At 44.7% G+C, this 19,610-nt stretch overlaps 1 protein-coding gene across 1 annotated transcript in view; it reads right to left on the reverse strand.

Moving 5' to 3' along the window:
• Nucleotides 1–4,219: 4,219 nt before the first annotated feature.
• LOC146045019 (vomeronasal type-2 receptor 26-like) overlaps nucleotides 4,220–19,610 on the reverse strand; it is a 51,955-nt gene continuing 36,564 nt past the window's right edge. The window contains exon 3 of the mRNA XM_083163721.1: nucleotides 4,220–5,127. Within this exon, the coding sequence (XP_083019847.1) occupies nucleotides 4,220–5,127 (908 nt within the window). The remainder of the gene's footprint in view (nucleotides 5,128–19,610) is intronic.

The raw sequence follows: 19,610 nt of genomic DNA on the forward strand, positions 1-19,610 counted from the left end.
CAACACGAAAGATTTCAGCTATGGATTTCTATTCATATATGATCATGGTGCGTTCTTCAAATTTCAATATTCTTCTCCGAGGTAAAGACCTATTCCACCAGTTCATCGTGGACATGTATTCGAAGATTGAATCGGAAAGACTAAGGTACATTCGTCTGAATCAGAGGTCACTCAGGGTGGATGAATATGCACATTTGAGGGATGCTATTATCAACGACGGTAATGTTTCTGACATTGGTAAGTTGATCATTTTGCCTTCAAGCTTCACTGGTGGTCCAAGATATATGCACGAGCGTACACAGGATGCAATGGCGTATGTGCAGAATTATGGTCGCCCAGATCTCTTTATCACTTTTACATGCAATCCCGGATGGACCGAAATCCAAAATGAACTATTTCCTGGTCAGAAACCCCACGATCGTCATGATTTGTTAGCAAGAGTTTTCCACCTGAAACAAAAGACTCTTATGAATCTCATTACCAAAGGCAACATTTTCGGAAAAGTACAATGTCATATGTATACAATCGAATGGCAAAAGCGAGGACTTCCTCATGCTCACATTCTGGTATGGCTTCAAGAAACTTTGCATGTACAAAGAGTTGATAGCTTCATCACTGCAGAAATACCAAATCCAGAAGAAGACCCAAGCCTATTTAGCATTGTAACAAGTCAGATGGTACATGGTCCCTGCGGAAATTACAATCCAAGTTCCCCTTGCATGAAGAATGGAAAATGCACAAAGAGATATCCACGTTGCTTTTTAAAAGAAACACAAACGGGACAAGATGGGTACCCACTCTACCGACGCAGAAGCCCATCAGATGGTGGTTTCACAGCAAATAAGACAGTTCGGAGATCATCTGTGGTTGTGGATAATACATTGATTGTCCCTTATTGTCCACTTTTAACAAGAATCTTCAATGCTCACATAAATGTAGAGTTTTGTAATTCAGTCAAGTCCATAAAATACATTTGCAAATACGTCAATAAAGGCTCTGACATGGCTGTTTATAAACTAACTACTAACGAAAATGAACATAATGAAGTTCATCTGTATGAAATGGGAAGGTATATTAGCACCAATGAAGCAGTATGGAGAATACTTGATTTTCCGATTCACAAGCGCCACCCAACAGTCATTCACTTAGCCGTCCACCTCGAGAATGGACAAAGAGTCTATTTCACTACAGAAAATGCAACAGAACGTTCACGGCTCCCTCCAGAAACTACCCTTACAGCCTTTTTCAAACTTTGCTCAGAAGACGAGTTTGCTTGCACATTATTATACCACCAAGTTCCAATGTATTACACGTGGAACAATGCAAACAAAAATGGTTTTCTCGCAGAATCGGACAAAGTGTTCAAGACCATCCAGGAATCAAGTGTAGTGATGCACTTGGCCGAGTGTACGTAGTGCATCCAAACAACTCGGAATGTTTTCACCTGCGATTGCTACTACATGAGTTACGAGGACCTACTTCATTTAATGATCTTAGAACATTTCAAGATAGACTTTGTGAATCTTATAAAGAAGCATGCCAGCTTAGAGGACTTCTTGAAAATGATGAACACTGGAACAGGGCACTAGAAGAGGCAGCTGCAAGTCGATCACCAAAGATGTTAGGTAACCTGTTCCCTGTTATGCTCCAAATATGCTCTATGACAAGTCCTTTACAATTATGGATTAACCATAAGCAAAGCCTGTCTGAGGATATACTACATCAGGCCCGACTTCAACAGCACAATATAGATCTACAATATAATGACTCCATATTCAATACAGTTCTAATTATTATTGAGAACAAGATTAAATCATTAGGTGGATCAGATCTACAAATTTATGGATTGCCACAACAGAGACCAACATTCAAGATTACCTAATGATTTACTAGCAGAATTATCTTACAATACAGATCACCTTACACAATATTTAGAAGAGAATGAATCAAAATTGGTTCCAGATCAAAAAAAAGCATACGCCACAATTCTGGATTCCCTTTCGAATCAGAGTGGTGGCATATTTTTTCTGGATGCTGCAGGAGGAACAGGGAAAACGTTTCTTATTAATCTTCTTTTGGCCAAAGTACGCCACAGAAAGGAAATTGCTCTGGCAGTTGCTTCATCCGGTATTGCTGCTACACTCTTGACAGGAGGTAAAACAGCTCACTCTGCTTTCAAGTTACCTTTAAATTTAGCAAACACAGAGACACCTACTTGCAACATTTCCAGAGGATCAAGCAAAGCAAAGGTTTTGCAGCATTGCAAACTCATTATCTGGGATGAGTGTACTATGTCGCATAAGGCTGCATTTGAAGCCCTAGATGTCACTTTAAGAGACCTAAGACTTAACAATATGATAATGGGAGGTATCACTCTGGTTTTGGCTGGTGATTTTCGACAGACATTACCAGTCATTCCACGTGGAACCAGAGCAGATGAATTGAAGGCCTCCATTAAATCATCTTATATTTGGAACACCATTGAAAGGCTCAGACTAACAACAAATATGCGAGTTCATCTTAATGAGGATCCTTCGGCACAGCATTTTGCAGACAAACTTCTGCAGCTTGGTAATAGAGTTTTGGCTTCTGATACAGAGGATGGTTCTATATCAATTGTAAACATTGGAAAAACTGCGACGACCCATGAAGAACTCAAGCAAGCAGTGTTTCCTGATTTAGTTCAACACTTTGCCAATCCTTCTTGGCTTAGCGAACGAGCTATCCTTGCGCCAAAAAATGATGCTGTTAATTGCACCAACAGGCAACTGTTAATGACATTGCCTGGTCCAATTCACATTTACAAGTCAGTCGACACTACATGCGATATAGATCAAGTGATCAACTACCCGACTGAGTTTTTGCATTCACTCGATCTACCTGGAATACCTTCACATATTTTAGAGTTAAAAATTGGTGCTCCTATTATGCTTCTCCGGAATCTTGATCCTCCTTCATTGTGTAATGGAACACGACTGATACTGAAGAATTTGATGCCCAATATTTTGCATGCCACCATTATGACTGGACATGCTGCAGGTGAAGATGTCTTTCTTCCTAGGATACCGATGATCCCTTCAGATGTACCCTTTCAGTTTAAACGTCTTCAATTCCCTGTTCGCCTTTGTTTTGCAATGACCATCAACAAAGCACAAGGACAGTCTTTAAAAGTTGTCGGCCTTGATCTTCAAATTCCATGTTTCTCACATGGTCAGCTATATGTGGGATGTTCCAGAGTTGGAAATAATAAAAATCTTCACATTTTAGCTCCAAATGGAAAGACCATCAACATAGTTTATCCAGAGGCTCTTCAAGGTTAAAGAAATAAAATGTAAAGAAATGAAACCTAAATTTCTTTAGCACAATCATACTGCACTAATTGTAGTCCTCTTCACTATAGGCTGCACATACATTTTCTATGAGACCCTATTAATAAAAAATCTATATAATAACTTGAAGAGTGTCTGTGTCTGTGTGTCTCTGTGTCTGTTGGATTGTGGACAGACAGTGGCACTTGAGTCGCCAAATTTGGCAACAGGGTACCTCTGGACCTGGTGGTGTGCAAAGGTATTTTTCCTATATTTCACTTAAAAATAAAAAAAAACCTCCAAGGTTTTCCCGGGCAACGCCGGGCGGGTCAGCTAGTGCTTTAAATATACACCATATCACATTTTTTACCCAAGAATTCGCATTTCATCAAATATTCAAATTCTCTGCAAAAATGTCATTTTTAAAAAGTGCGATATGATGCGATTTGCGGTGATTTTGAAAAGTGTGAAAATTTCACACTTCATAAAATCTCGCCCAACATATTTGGTGCTTTTACCTCCGGTAATTATCCTGATGTATTAATGAATGGAAAACCTTCTAAAATGTAAACAATATACTGTAATCTAAATGTAGCTGTTTCATTTAATTTGAAATAAAACAAAACACAAATAGTTTTTATCTGTAATTTGTATTCTCAATGTTACAGGAACATGTTTGATGCACAGAATAATTTACAATAGAAGATTAGTTGTACAGTAAATCTAAGATAAAATTACATTTGTATAATTAGCATTGCCCTATGCTGTAACCATGATACCACTTAGACTAGTTCTGAATGCATCTATGGTGATTTTATATAACCAAATATTATAATGCAATTTGGTTTAATTAAACAATATTCAGGTAATATAAAGCCACTGCAGTGCTATACAGGACACTCTGAAATATTTTATAGTTTGGTCTTCTCCAGCATTATTTTTCTGGAGTTCAGTTCAGGCTTTATAAGCAGTATATACAGCTTTGGGAGAAATATACAGCCCAGAACCCCAGCACATGAGGCCAGTATGGCGAATATCTCCACAGCCACCGCGTTTTTCCCTTTGGTGCTCAGATAGGCCGGGATCATTGCAACCCAGACACTGCAGAACACCAGCATGCTGAAGGTGATGTATTTGGCCTCATTAAAGCTGTCCGGTAATGTCCTCACCATGAAAGCCAGAACAAAGCTCACAGTGGCCAGGATCCCCATGTAACACAACATAGAGTAAAACCCAATCACTGACCCTTCATTGCACTGAATTATGATCATTCCCTGATAGGACTGGTGGTCATACTCCTGGTAGGGAGGAGAGACAGACAGCCAGACACCACAGATCAGAGCTTGGAGAGAGGAGCACACAATGACCACATAATTAGACACTTTGAGTGTGACCCACTTCCTCCAGGGACTGCCGGGTTTGGTGGCTTTGAAAGCAATGCAGACAGTGACAGTCTTGGCCAGTACTGAAGAGACAGCTGTGGAGAAGAAGGTCCCAAATGACGTCTGTCTCATCCTGCAGGTTATATCCACCGGCCGGCCAAGGAACAGGAACACACAGAGGAAGCTCAGCAAGATGGAGACCAGGAGAATGATGCTCACAGCCCGGTTATTGGCTTTCACAATTGGGGTGTCCCAGTAATAAATAAAGTTCCCTAATATAAATAATGTTACGGCAGAGAAAGATAAAGCTGTTACTGAAGATATTAGCACCACAGTGTCATGCTTATAGGAGAGGAAGTCGTACGTCTTTGGAACACATCTCACTCTTCTCTCATCTGGCCACTCGTCCTCAGGACACCGATGGCAGATCTCACTGTCTAAAATGAAAACAAAGAAATGATTTGTTATCTGTACAGTGAATGACTTTAATAATGATCAATTTGTAAACATCCATAGTAAATCACACCCTAAAATATCCATCCATGATGGGCGTGCTGTGCCGCTATATAAAATAATGTATTCAGGTCACAAACCAATTCTCTTTGGTATCCCACTGGTACACTCTCTAAAGCCAATGTGAACATGAATACTCCAGGTGTAGCAAGGCACAGTATGCAACAGCATGATTATATAGTATAGAAATGTTCAATGTTATATGTATTTTCAAAAAATGATATAAAATAAAACACAAATATTGAAGGATGCCGCATTTATGGGGAAAAGTAACTTAGAAACATTTGGACAGTATTATGCTTCACGCGTACAGAACGTTGGACTGCTTTGATTTTTTGGGGCTGGACTATATAATGTATAAATCTTAAGGTCTATCAATGAAAAGCTAGTGGATTAGTGAAACTGGTGCAATTTTGGCAAAGTAACCATGTAAAAATTTACAAGTAATTCAGTTTTATGACAAATCTAGCCATCATGAGAGAAGTGGCACAGACAAGCTTGTTCTCTAAAATATAAGCATACCATTCCTGTAAACCCTTAACATAATGACATACAGTAGTAGTTACAGACAAAAAGCCAAACCAAATTTTGGACTTTAACATTTGTCCTGTGGACTTCAATAAATCACTTCCATAAACCCCAACTAGAACAATAAGAATATTTTTTGGAAGAGCTTGGAAATCATTCCACAAGCCCAATATATCCTTAAGACATGACATATAAAATGATGAAAACTACAGTATACATTCAACTACCATGATTTTCCACCATGAACTGTTGTGATAAGTGTTTTTACAATGATTTTGTTTTGCATTAAGAATTAAGAATGATAACAAAACAAACATCACATGTACCAAGTGCAACAACTATATTTGTAAATCACATGTTTTATATAACTGCCTAAATTGTACAAATAAATATCACACAAACATTACATTGAACATTTGTTTCTCATATTTTTGTATTTTGTTTTGAAATAATTTTAATGAATATATGTATTTATTTATTTATAGTATACACCAACAGAACCACAGGCTATTGCTGAAGTTGTATAAGAGTCAAATTGCCACTTTCTAGTGTGGTGTCATGGGGTCGTTTGCCACACCCTGGACTTGAATGTTAGAATGTTATGGACCTACCTGATGATGAGGTTACCTGGATGCAGTGGTTTGGCTCATACTTTAGAACCTCATTTATACATAATGCTTATTTGTAAAATGTACAACAATTCTGATTAGTGATGTTTAGATAAGGCACATGTACTCTTTTATTTCTGTGAGCAGCCCTACAAGTCTAAGCATGGTAGCACCTCTCTATTTAGGGTGCACAGTCTAGGGCTCCCCTTATATATTCTATAAGAAGGACAGGAAATAATTATAACAAGTGAAGGTTTGGAGAGGTTACAGATACAGATCTATAGACTGCATGACATTGGAGAGTTGGTTGGTATCATGTGAAGCAGCTACCCACAGGTCTGGAACTGTGTATGGTGGAACTAACCCGTATAATCTTCAATACCATGCAGATCAAGCATTTGGTAACATAGGCCACCTGCTTCTGTCAGCCTGGGTTGAATAATGGATAATCCAACCATGACATTGGGCCTTATTCTGGTCTGTGTGGACGGAGCCGAATATGCGGCCAGGACCGTGCGTCCTAAACCCCGCCTTTCGTACGGATCGCTCACTCCGTCCGAATGCGGTAAGAAGCTGTCCGAACGGACCGCAAGTGTATTTCTCATGAATACACCTCCTCCATCTCAGGGAACCTCCCCCATCATTCGATGGTCACAGACCATCGAATGCAGGACCGAGTGGTCAGGCAGCTCCCGCAACCTCAGACCACACGGGCATTTCTCCATGCAAAAGCAGGGATCTGGGCGGGCAGCTGACATCCGGCAATGTCGTATGTCCGCCCCCTACACGTGCGTCACGACCGCATTACCATACGTATGCCCAGCTTTTTCATGGGAACGCCCATGAAACGCGGGGTGTAAACATATGGTAATGAGCCCAAACAGCCCTTCACGCCCCTCTCCACCCCCTGTTCGTAGTGTACACATTTCATGCAGAATTTGGACGTGCGTCCTGTTCGCACATGCGCAGAGACGCCTCTGCACATGCGCAGACACAAAACATCGGCGGACCGACCGCACGCGCACATTACCGCACCAACCAGAATAAGGGCCATAATGATATAAATGTAATACAAATGCAGGGGCGGATTGGCCCTGCTGGGAAACCGGGTAATTTCTTGGTGGGACGGCTAATATAAGCTAGTGTGTGGCCGCTCACCCTCCATGGCTGGGCCACTGACCGCACCAACCATAAAGGGGGTGGATCCATCTAAGTGGTCACCGCAAGCAGAACAGGCCTACCAAGCTCTTAAAAGAGCATATGTGTCCACCCCAATCCTCAGGCATCCTGATCTGGATCATCACTTCATAGTGGAGTTTGATGCCTCAGAAGTTGGAGCAGGGGCTGTGCTCTCACAAAGTAATCCTAACTCCCAAGTCCTCCATCCTTGCGCTTATATGTCAAGAAAATTCTCTGCCGCCGAAGCCAACTACAACATTGGTGACAGGGAATTGCTAGCCATCAAATGGTCTTTTGATGAGTAGAGGCACTGGCTGGAAGGGGCCAGTCATCAGATTTTGGTTTTAACCGACCCTAAGAACTTGCAGTATATTGAGGCCGCTAAACGCAGGGGCGTAACTACCATAGGTGCAAGGAGTGCAGCTGCTATGAGGCCCAGAGCAGAAGGGGGCCCATCTTTACTGTCTAAGTAATATGTTTTACATACATTTATTACCATCAGTTGCTAAATAGGGGGCCCTTAAAAACTTTTGCTATGGGGCCTAGGAATATCTAGTTACGCCCCTGGCTAAACGGCTCAATGCCTGGCAGGCCCCCTGCTACTTGTTCTTTACTTGGTTCAATTTTCTGATCACTTATAGGCCGGGGCCAAAGAATGTCAGAGCGGATGCTCTTTCCCTGTGTTTTCTTCCACAGTATGATCGCTTGGCAGCTGCCACCCCAATTCTTGCTGCCACCTGTATCCAGGCCGGTCTCAAATTTACCTTGGAAGATCTCATTCATCAGGCTTAGAGCCAGGCCCTAGTCCAGACCCCTGATGGACAATTGTTTGTTCCTGAATTGCTCAGGCATAAAGTGCTGGTAGAATTCCATGACAACAAGATGGATCGTCATCGAGGGATCAATAAGACTCTGGATTTGTTGGCTTGGGTAGTCTGGTGGTCAGGAATTTCCAAGGATGTTAAGGAATTCATTCTGTCTTGTCTGTGCTAGGCATAAGGTTCCTCATTCCAGGCCCTTTGGGGAACTTATGCCTCTGTCCATCCCTTTAAGGCCATGGTCCCACATCGTCATGAACTTTGAGGTGGGGCTCCCAGTGTCTGCTGACTGTCAGACCATCTGGGTAGTCATTGACAGGTTTTCAAAGATGGTGCATTTTGTGGCCCTGAAACAGGTACCATCCACTAAGTAATTGGCTACTTTATTCTTACAGCATATCTTTAGACTTCATGGGTTGCCTGCGAATATTGTTTCAGACAGGGGTCCACAATTTGTGATGCAATTTTGGAGACTGTTTTGTGCCTCATTGAAGATCAAGCTTGGTCTGACGTCGGCCTTCCACCCTCAGTCAAATGGGCAAACGGAGCGGCTAAATCAGTCTCTGACGCAATACCTGCAATGCTTCGTATCCAAGTTGAAGAATGAGTGGGTGGATTGTCTTCCTTTGGCAGAATTTGCCTACAATAATGCCATCCATTCTGCCCCCAAGACTTCGCCTTTCTTTGCCGTTTACGGTTACCATCCTCAGGCTAACTCGTGGTTCCCAAGCTTCCTCCTCTGCCTCATCTAGGGCCTTTCATTTCAAGGATATATTGAGGAACATTCATGATTCTCTAAAGTAGATGGCTTTTAAGGAAAAGGTGTTCGCAGATAAATCCAGATGCCCTTGTCCGTTCAAGGTTGGTAATTGGGTTTGGTTGTCGACCCGGAATATTAGACTACACCAACCTTCAGCAAGGTTTGGGCCAAGGTTTATTGGTCCGTACAAAATCATTAAGAGGGTTAATCCGGTGGCTGCTTCCTAAGTCTCTCAAGATTGCAAAAACCTTTCACGCTTCTCTTCTGAAGCCAGTCTTCTTTTCCCACAAGTTTTCGCATAAGGTTGTCAGAGGAATTCCTTCCGTGGATGTTAAGGGACAAGAGTTCCTTGTGGAAAAGATTCTAGACTCTAAGTTTGTTCCTGGTTCCCTGCAGTTCTTGGATCACTTGAAGGGGTTCAGGCCAGAAGAGAGATTGTTGGTTCCTGACAGAGAGGTTCATGCTAATAACCTCAAGAGGAGGTTCTTTTAGGAATTCCCTCATAAGCCTGGGGGTAGAGGTTTAAAAACCTCTCTTCAAGGGGGGTACTGTCAACAACACTGCTGCAGCGCCGTCACGGCAGAATTATGGCGCCTGGAGCAGGGCTGCCCAGACACTTCCACCCGGTGGTGCTGGGTCCCGCGGCGTCACTTCCGCTCGGATGGGACGCGTCACTTCCGCCCGGCTGGGTGACACCAGTACAGGGGCTGTGCAGGCCGCGTTGCCCAGAGGTTGCTTTGCAACCTGGGCACGCTGGGCGGTGCACGCTCAGTCACCTGAATTATATTAGTATAGCAAGGGGCTGGACTCACGGCGGGGGCTGATTGCCCAGAGTATCCCTTTTAAGAGATCTGGCCTGCCAGTGATATTGCTTCCTGCAGTTAGTCCTGGCCTTGCTGCTGTGTGGTCTGGTCTGGTCCTGACCTGTCTTTATCTATGTCACTGTTCGGTCCAGACCTGTCAGTCCTTCCTTGCCTGCACTTATCCTTCTGGTGCAGTAGGGTGTCCGGTTCTGGTCATGTAAGTGCTCCAGTGGAGCCTGGTTCTTTCCTTATCTATTTATTAGTTCTGGAAAGCTGCCATATTCATTTCTTTTCACTGTGGGCAAACTGCCCTGGTGTCTTTGCTACTTTGTATTTACATTTGGTGCAGCTCTCCCAGGTGCAGAGAGGCCCACGGTTGTGGTTAAACGTCCGTTTTGGGGTACCGTTAGTTACTGGCATGTATTCAATGCTCCTATGTCGCCGTAAATAACGGTGAGTGTGCATGTTTTTTGGAGAGTAGTGAACTTTTCTCTCCTATTTTGTGCTTCCCTGTATTCAGCTCTGTTGCTTCTCCAAAAATATTTTGCGAAGCTAACTCAGTTCACCCTGCACTTCTCCCCATGTCTGTTCAATGGGGATTTTAGTGAATCTCTCAAAAAGTGTATTCAATGCACAAATTGCGAGTCCTGCTGGTTTCTTTTTTTAGAGATGTTCTCCATTTTTCCCTCGGCATCTTTTTTAGGTGAACTGTAGGGCTATCTTTGTTAAAGTTGTTATTTTTTTTGTTTTTTATGGCTTATAAATTAAAAAAAAATGTACTCTAATGTATTTATTGCAAGTGCCATAATGCTGTACTTCTATATTAATTTATTTGGAATTAATAAGTTATTTTAATGGTAACCAATAAGAAATCATTTTGGAATGCTCCTAGTAATTTCCCATGCTTCCTCTCTTCTTTCTCACCTAACCCCCAAACAGGCTTTTAAACACGCTAACAATTATAAAATAAATTAAATAAAAACACAGGGCAAAGAAACGATGCCAAAAGCACAACACACGGATAAAGGCCAAACAGAACAAAATACACCCGTCTGCACAAACCCAATTAAAATAGTCACACAGCCATTTGTTGTAAAATAAATACTGAACAAAACATTTACCTTTCTTAACCTTTGTAAAAAAATACAAGTCCACAAATGTGAGGAACACAAGCTGCTGAGATGAACACTCTGCTCATATCCCAGTCTGACCAGCTCACGTAGAGAGCAGGAGAAAACAGATGTCTCCAGTTACAGCTCTCCCATTTGAACTCGCATAATTATGCTAAGTTCGCAAAAGGGGCTGGCGAGCTGGCCACAAGTTGAATACTGAGGAAGTCAGAAATGAGGAGATAAGAAAAAGTGGAGAGCACTTCAGCGAGATCACAGGGACACAGAACAGTGAGCGGTGAGCCAGACTCTCAAAAAACATTGAATACTCCTCACTGTGTATCTAGTTTTTACTTTAACGTGTTTTGTTTGGAGGCACCCCGGTCCATCCATTTCTGGTGTTTGTGACTGGGTCGCACTCCCCGTTCTTGGCCTGGTGCCGTCATGTAGGGTGTTCCTACCAGATAGCACCAGTTAGTTAGATCTCCTCTTGGCACTCTCTCTGGCAGTCACTGTAGACTTGTCATCATGTAAAACCTAGTTGTATTGGGGTTGAAGTGGGCTCAACTCGCTCCTTCAAACGTGGCGACTACAGGAGAAGCCTAGCAATCCGCATTCTACGGTCACCTGCCCAAAATAGGTCAATAGCATCAGTGTAGGGTGCGCCATGGCCATCTTAAACAGCAGTACTGGCTGAGGGCTCTGCCCACCATATGCACGTTCCCGCCTCGTTACAGGAGCACTGTGCAGCTAATAGCTGAGAACACTGCAGTGATTCCTCCCAGACTGAGCCCCTGAAGGAGAGAGATGGCTTGCCTGGCTGCTACTGTGCCTGGACATCTGCCTGTGGAATGTGTGCTGCACTGAGCCTGCCATCTGCCCTGCTGAGACCATGGTGAGGCCAGGTTTTAGTGTGGAGGAGGGGTTTTGTGTATGTGGGATATAGGCTGTCAGTGTGTGTGGAGATACACATGATGTTACATGTGAGATATTGGAGGGGGAAGGGGGTGCTGTAAAGATGTTGCTAGTGTCAGAGGGAGGGGAGGAGGATGCATAAGGTGTCTGTCTGAAGGAGTTCTCATTAGGGGATATTTATTGTCAACGCTAGCTTGGTTTTACAGGGCACTGTGCTGCCCATTTTTTAACTATCTAATCTACCCTGCTTTTTAAATTGATTTTACCGTGTGCCCTTCTGACCCCCCCTCCCCCAACTCAGGGAAGCCCTTCCGCCCATCAGCGTCCCACCCCCCTTCATGTTCTATTACATACTGTCCTTGTTTCTGGCACTACTGCAGGTGCTGACAGCAGGACCCTTCTGCTGACAGCACTAATGACAGGCTGGCGCTAATGATGGGACCTGCTGCTGCAGAGCTGATGACAGGATGTCAGGACCCGCTGCCGTTTGCACTTCCGTCAGTGCTGATTACAGGTACCCTAATGACTGCTGCTGTGTTGATGATGGGACCCACTGCCGCCTATGCTAACCACAGGTACCCCCGCTGCCGAAGGCTAATGACTAGTGTACACCTACTATATTGTGAGGAGAGGTAGAGAGATTTGGTGCAGCACATGAATTCCTCTGCTGTGGGTGAAGAGAGATACACAGTGATGTCTGTTACAGCCATTTCCTTTCTCTCTCTCTCTTTTTCTCTCTCTCTCTCTCCCCCAAGCTCTCTCCATTCTCCTCCTCCATCTCTCTTCCTCCCTCCACTCTCCTCTTTATTTCCACTATCCGACTCTATCTCTCTCCCTCTGCACTCCCTGGGCCAAATGTAATAGGCTGAGAGTTTCAGAAAGTGAGAGATTTTCGGAGAGTTTTCCCATGTTTTTTTAAAGCAGCAATCAATTATATGGCAAAATCAACCTGGTTTTGCAGTGTAATTGATTGGTGCTTTAAAAAACATGGGAAAACTCTCCCAAAATCTCTCACTTTCTGAAACTCTCAGCCTATTACATTTGGCCCCCTGTCTCTGCCTCCACTCTGTTCTCTCTCTCACTATCCACTCTACTTCTCTTTCTCTCCCTCTGATCTCCCTGTCTCTCTCCCTATATCTTTCTCTGGGGCCAATATATTATTGTATCGCATATAAAATGGGATCTGGGCGGCATTTGCAATGCAATCCTTTCGGATGAATATGTCCAGGGCCGCCAAGAGGCAGGGGGGGCGGGTACATTTTACCTGGGCCCGGGCCTGCCAGGGGGGCCCGGGTCCCGACACACACAAAAAAAAAAATCGGGTTTTTTTTAAAAAGGGGGCGTGGCCACGGGTCCGCGATTAGGCCACACCCCCGAATTTGCCTAAGCCCGGTCAGCGTAGCGATGGCTGTCCTGCTCCTGCTCCAAGTTCCTGTTCCAAAAGGTAATGCCGACCGCAATGCATGGCTATGGACAGGGGGAACAGACAAAAAGCGTGTGTGTGTGTGTGTGTGTGTGTGTGTGTGTATGTAACAGGCTGTGTATGTATGGATATATGTGTGTGTAACAGGCTGTGTGTGTGTGTGTGTGTGTAACAGGCTGTGTGTGTGTGTGTGTAACAGGCTTTGTATATATATGTGTGTGTGTGTGTGTGTAACAGGCTGTGTATGTATATATGTGTGTATGACAGGCTATGTGTGTGTAACAGGCTATGTATGTATGTCTATATGTGTGTGTGTGTGTGTGTGTGTAACAGGCTTTGTATGTATGTGTATATATATGTGTGTGTGTAAAAGGCTATGTGTGTGTGTGTGTGTGTGTAACAGGCTGTGTATGTATATATGTGTGTGTAACAGGCGTAGGGCGGGATGTACTAAATTTCGCAATTTATTATTATTTTTTCGCCTACCTAATGTTTGTTGTACGCTGCGTTATGTTTGCCTGGTGCATCTTCGTCCGCCTCATGCTCTAAACTTCAGACTTCCCTGCTGGAGTTGCGGACAGTGCGTCCGTCATGGTGTGTTTTTTTTTGTACTGCGCATGCGCAGGTTTATTTCCTTGCCGTCATGCGCAGTGCGCACTTGTTGATGGTCACGGTACCTTAAGGGATTTGCAAAATGTCAAAGGGTTCTGTATAACCCAATATGAAAGAATACTTAATTACATCCTTACATACTCCTATCCATCCACCAAGTACCAGTGCTGGCAATATTACATATATATATATATATATATATATATATATATATATATATATATATATATATAATATATACAAATAAATATGCTGTAGACAAATAATACAAGAAAATAATGAGGAAATTCGCCAGCTTATTGTGGCGTTAATGCCCACTGCTTTAATCGCTTTTAGCAAACAGTGCAGCTGTTAGTGCATGTGAGCCGTGACAATTCTACTCAGCCGTCTATGAGGAGGAAGTCTCGTCGCGGGTGTCCCGCGATACTCCCCGACGGGCTACTGAAGAGCAGAACAAAACCACCGCTACTTTAGTGCATTCGAGAACGCAGGAACGCGGAGATAAAAGACAACTTCCGCGGCGGCAAGCATTAGTACATCCCGCCCTATGTGTGTGTGTGTGTGTGTGTGTGTGTGTGTGTGTAACAGGCTATGTATGTATGTATGTCTATATGTGTGTGTGTGTAACAGGCTATGTGTGTGTGTGTGTAACAGGGACACAGACATGGCTCCCCTGCCCCTGTTACCGTGTTGATACACTGTTTTGAACGACGCTGTCTATTGCTGCATTGCTGTACTGCCTTGATAATGGTCCTCAGGGACCGAAACGTCGGCAGGCCTTTTTTCTTTTTGACCGAATAAATCGATTGGGACACTGATCCCGGGTGACTACTTCTGAACAAGTCTGGTGAGTGCTGTTTTCCCCATTGGGGAGTTCTCTGTATATATATATATATATATATATATATATATATATATATATATGTGTGTGTGTAACACAGGCTATGTTCTGTATGTGGAACAGGCTGTGTATGTATATATGTGTGTGTGTGTGTGTGTGTAACAGGCTATGTGTGTGTGTGTGTGTGTAACAGGCTATGTGTGTATATGTGTGTGTGTGTGTGTGTGTGACAGGCTATGTATGTATATGTGTGTGTAACAGGCTATGTATGTATATGTGTGTGTGTGTGTGTAACAGGCTATGTATGTATATGTGTGTGTGTGTGTATGTATATGTGTGTGTGTGTGTGTAACAGGCTATGTACTGTATGTGTGAAGGAACAGGCTATGTGTGTGTGTAACAGGCTATGGCCCTCATTCAGGTTGGTTCGCTCCCCCGCACGGTCACACAGGGGAGCGATGTTGTGCATGTGCAGCCACTTTGTGTGAGCGAGCAAACCGATTATTTGCCACCCCGAACGCATGCAGCAGTGTGAACGGAAGCGTGGGGTGGTGGATATGGGTTGCGCCGATGGGAACTCCTATGACGTGGGTGCCGGGGGAGGGCAGCTGATGTCACCGGATGTCAGCTGCCCACCTCTTCTCGTACAGGAGCGCCACAGATCTAAGACAGCAGAGACTGACTTAGATCTGCGAGCGCTTGAGAAATGATTTGATGGTCGGCGACCGCACTGCCCTGCACACAAGCTGCAAATCGATGATGATGTAAAACATCCGTTCGCATGCGTGAAATCTGAGGTATTTAGATGACCCGCAAAGCTGCAAATTTTGCAGCTTTGTGGTCAATCAGAATGACCTCCAATGTGTGTGAAGGGAACAGGCTACATGGGGCCCATTTATGACGGATCATATATGTAATGCGATCTGGGTGGGACCATGCTGCCCAGGATCACATGAGATTAAAGAGGTTTAATGGACACAATCCCCCCTCTCCCTCCAGGTGCACATACCGCTGGCCATCACAATGCAGCTGCTCTTGGCGCCGGATCTGTAGCTTTGGGGGACACCGCAGATACCGGCAGCTCAGCTCGGCGATACTGCAAGTAGTGGCATCTGCTGCTTCTTGCCAGAACTGTTGCCGCTTTCCCTGCTGCGTGTGTGAGCTTGGGATCCTTATACTCCAGAGGCGGCGCTTCAAATGGGGATGATCGTGCCAGTCACAGATCTTGGGGAGAGGAGCCGTGGGCTGGCCACCCCTGCTGTATGGCATAGGGGTCTGGGCAGCGCAGGGGGGCAGAGGGTCCCTGTGACGGATGGGCAGACAGCAGTGGGGTCCTTGCGGAGGATGGGAGCTATTACCTAGTTCCCATCCTCCGTAGGGACCCTGCCGCTATCTGCCCATCCGTGGCCACGACCCCTTACTCCCATGGGCGCAACCCATATCCACCACCCCACGCTTTTATCCACACTGCTGCATACGAACGGGGCAGGAAGTAATCGATTTGAATTTTGTGTAGCATAATGTGTAAGGGGCAAGTATAAGGGGTCTACTATTGTGTTGCATAAAGGGTATATGGTGTGGTACACACCCCTATATCCTTTAATGGCCACACCTCTTTTCTGTTGCTCGCCACTCCAGGGGGGCCCCGTGACGCTGTTGTACCGGGGCCCAGGATTTCTCTTGGCAGCCCTGAATATGTCATCCTGCAGATGCAGGGAAAGGGGTTCCGAAAAGATTGTGCTGAACCCCAGCTGACCGCACTGCCCCACTGGCAGTGTGGTCTGTAGACCATGGGTTAACGCCATCTCAGAATGGTGGTAGCCCAGGGACCCACTGTGATGCGGTCCAATGTTGAAACAGTGCTTGGTGTGTAATGTAATGGTATGTGTGGCATAATGTGTGATAGACATTTCAGTGTGTGGCATTACCACTTGTGGCATAATGTGGTGGTGGGTGGGTATAGAGGGGTCAGTAATGTAGTGGTGGGTATAGAGGGTCAGTAATGTAGTGGTGGGTATAGAGGGGTCAGTAATGTAATGGTGGGTATAGAGGGGTCAGTAATGTAGTGGTGGATATAGAGGGTCAGTAATGTAGTGGTGGGTATAGAGGGTCAGTAATAAAGTGGTGGGTATAGAGGGTCAGTAATGTAGTGGTGGGTATAGAGGGGTCAGTAATGTAGTGGTGGGTATAGAGGGTCAGTAATGTAGTGGTGGGTATAGAGGGGTCAGTAATGTAGTGGTGGATATAGAGGGTCAGTATTGTAGTGGTGGGTATAGAGGGGTCAGTGATGTAGTGGTGGGTATAGAGGGATCAGTAATGTAGTGGTGGGTATAGAGGGTCAGTAATGTAGTGGTGAATGTAGAGGTGTCAGTAATGTAGTGGTGGGTATAGAGGGGTCAGTAATGTAGTGGTGCGTATAGAGGGGAAAGTAATGTAGTGGTGGGTATAGAGGGTCAGTAATGTAGTGGTGGGTATAGAGGGGTCAGTAATGTAGTGGTGGGTATAGAGGGGTCAGTAATGTAGTGGTGGATATAGAGGGGTCAGTAATGTAGTGGTGGGTATAGAGGGTCAGTAATGTAGTGGTGGGTATAGAGGGGTCAGTAATGTAGTGGTGGGTATAGAGGGGTCAGTAATGTAGTGGTGCGTATAGAGGGGTCAGTAATGTAGTAGAGGGTATAGAGGGGTCAGTAATGCAGTGGTGGATATAGACGGGTCAGTAATATAGTGGTGGTATAGAGGGGTCAGTAATGTAGTGGTGGGTATAGAGGGGTCAGTAATGTAGTGGTGGGTATAGAGGGGTCAGTAATGTAGTGGTGGGTATAGAGGGATCAGTAATGTAGTGGTGGGTATAGAGGGGTCAGTAATGTAGTGGTGGGTATAGAGGGTCAGTAATGTAGTGGTGGATGTAGAGGGGTCAGTAATGTAGTGGTGGTTATAGAGGGGTCAGTTATGTAGTGGTGGGTATAGAGGGGTCAGTAGTATAGTGGTGGGTATAGAGGGGTCAGTAGTATAGTGGCGGGTATAGAGGGGTCAGTAATATAGTGTAGGGTATAGAGGGGTCAGTAATGTAGTGGCTGGTATAGAGGGGTCAGTAATGTAGTGGTGGGTATAGAGGGTCAGTAATGTAGTGGTGGGTATAAACGGGTCAGTAATGTAGTGGTGGGTATAGAGGGGTCAGTGATGTTGTGGCGGGTATAGAGGGGTCAGTGATGTAGTGGCGGGTTTAGAGGGGTCAGTAATGTAGTGGCGGGTATAGAGGGGTCAGTGATGTAGTGGCAGGTTTAGAGGGGTCAGTAATGTAGTGGTGGGTATAGAGGGGTCAGTAATGTAGTGGTGGGTATAGAGGGGTCAGTAATGTAGTGGTGGGTATAGAAGGATCAGTAATGTAGTGGTGGGTATAGAAGGATCAGTAATGTAGTGGTGGGTATAGAGGGGTCAGTAATGTAGTGGCGGGTATAGAGGGGTCAGTAATGTAGTGGTGGGTATAGAGGGGTCAGTAATGTAGTGGCGGGTATAGAGGGGTCAGTAATGTAGTGGTGGGTATAGAGGGTCAGTAATGTAGTGGCGGGTATAGAGGGGTCAGTAATGTAGTGGCGGGTATAGAGGGGTCAGTGGTGTAGTGGTGGATATAGAGGGTCAGTAATGTAGTGGTGGATATAGACGGGTCAGTAATGTAGTGGTGGGTATAGAGGGGTCAGTAATGTAGTGGTGGGTATAGAGGGGTCAGTAATGTAGTGGTGGGTATAGAGGGGTCAGTAATGTAGTGGCGGGTATAGAGGGGTCAGTCATGTAGTGGTGGGTATAGAGGGTCAGTAATGTAGTGGTGGGTATAGAGGGTCAGTAATGTAGTGGTGGGTATAGAGGGGTCAGTATTGTAGTGGCGGGTATAGAGGGGTCAGTGGTGTAGTGGTGGATATAGAGGGTCAGTAATGTAGTGGTGGATATAGACGGGTCAGTAATGTAGTGGTGGGTATAGAGGGGTAAGTAATGTAGTGGTGGGTATAGAGGGTCAGTAATGTAGTGGTGGGTATAAAGGGTCAGTAATGTAGTGGTGGGTATAGAGGGGTCAGTAATGTAGTGGTGGGTATAGAGGGTCAGTAATGTAGTGGTGGGTATAGAGGGGTCAGTAATGTAGTGGTGGATATAGACGGGTCAGTATTGTAGTGGTGGGTATAGAGGGGTCAGTAATGTAGTGGTGGGTAGATAGGGTCAGTAATGTAGTGGTGGATATAGAGGGTCAGTATTGTACTGGTGGGTATAGAGGGGTCAGTAATGTAGTGGTGGGTATAGAGGCGTCAGTAATGTAGTGGTGGGTATAGAGGGTCAGTAATGTAGTGGTGGGTATAGAGGGGTCAGTAATGTAGTGGTGGGTATAGAAGGATCAGTAATGTAGTGGTGGGTATAGAGGGGTCAGTAATGTAGTGGTGGATGTAGACGGGTCAGTAATGTAGTGGTGGGTATAGAGGGATCAGTAATGTAGTGGTGGGTATAGAGGGGTCAGTAATGTAGTGGTGGTTATAGAGGGGTCAGTAATGTAGTGGTGGGTATAGAGGGTCAGTAATGTAGTGGTGGGTATAGAGGGGTCAGTAATGTAGTGGTGGGTATAGAGGGTCAGTAATGTAGTGGTGGGTACTGTATAGAGGGGTCAGTAATGTAGTGGTGGGTATAGAGGGTCAGTAATGTAGTGGTGGGTATAGAGGGGTCAGTAATGTAATGGTGGGTATAGAGGGGTCAGTAATGTAGTGGTGGATATAGAGGGTCAGTAATGTAGTGGTGGGTATAGAGGGTCAGTAATGTAGTGGTGGGTATAG

This window comes from Crinia signifera, chromosome 11 (assembly GCF_055691185.1).
Source record: "Crinia signifera chromosome 11, ASM5569118v1, whole genome shotgun sequence".
In the NCBI taxonomy this organism is placed as follows: domain Eukaryota; kingdom Metazoa; phylum Chordata; class Amphibia; order Anura; family Myobatrachidae; genus Crinia; species Crinia signifera.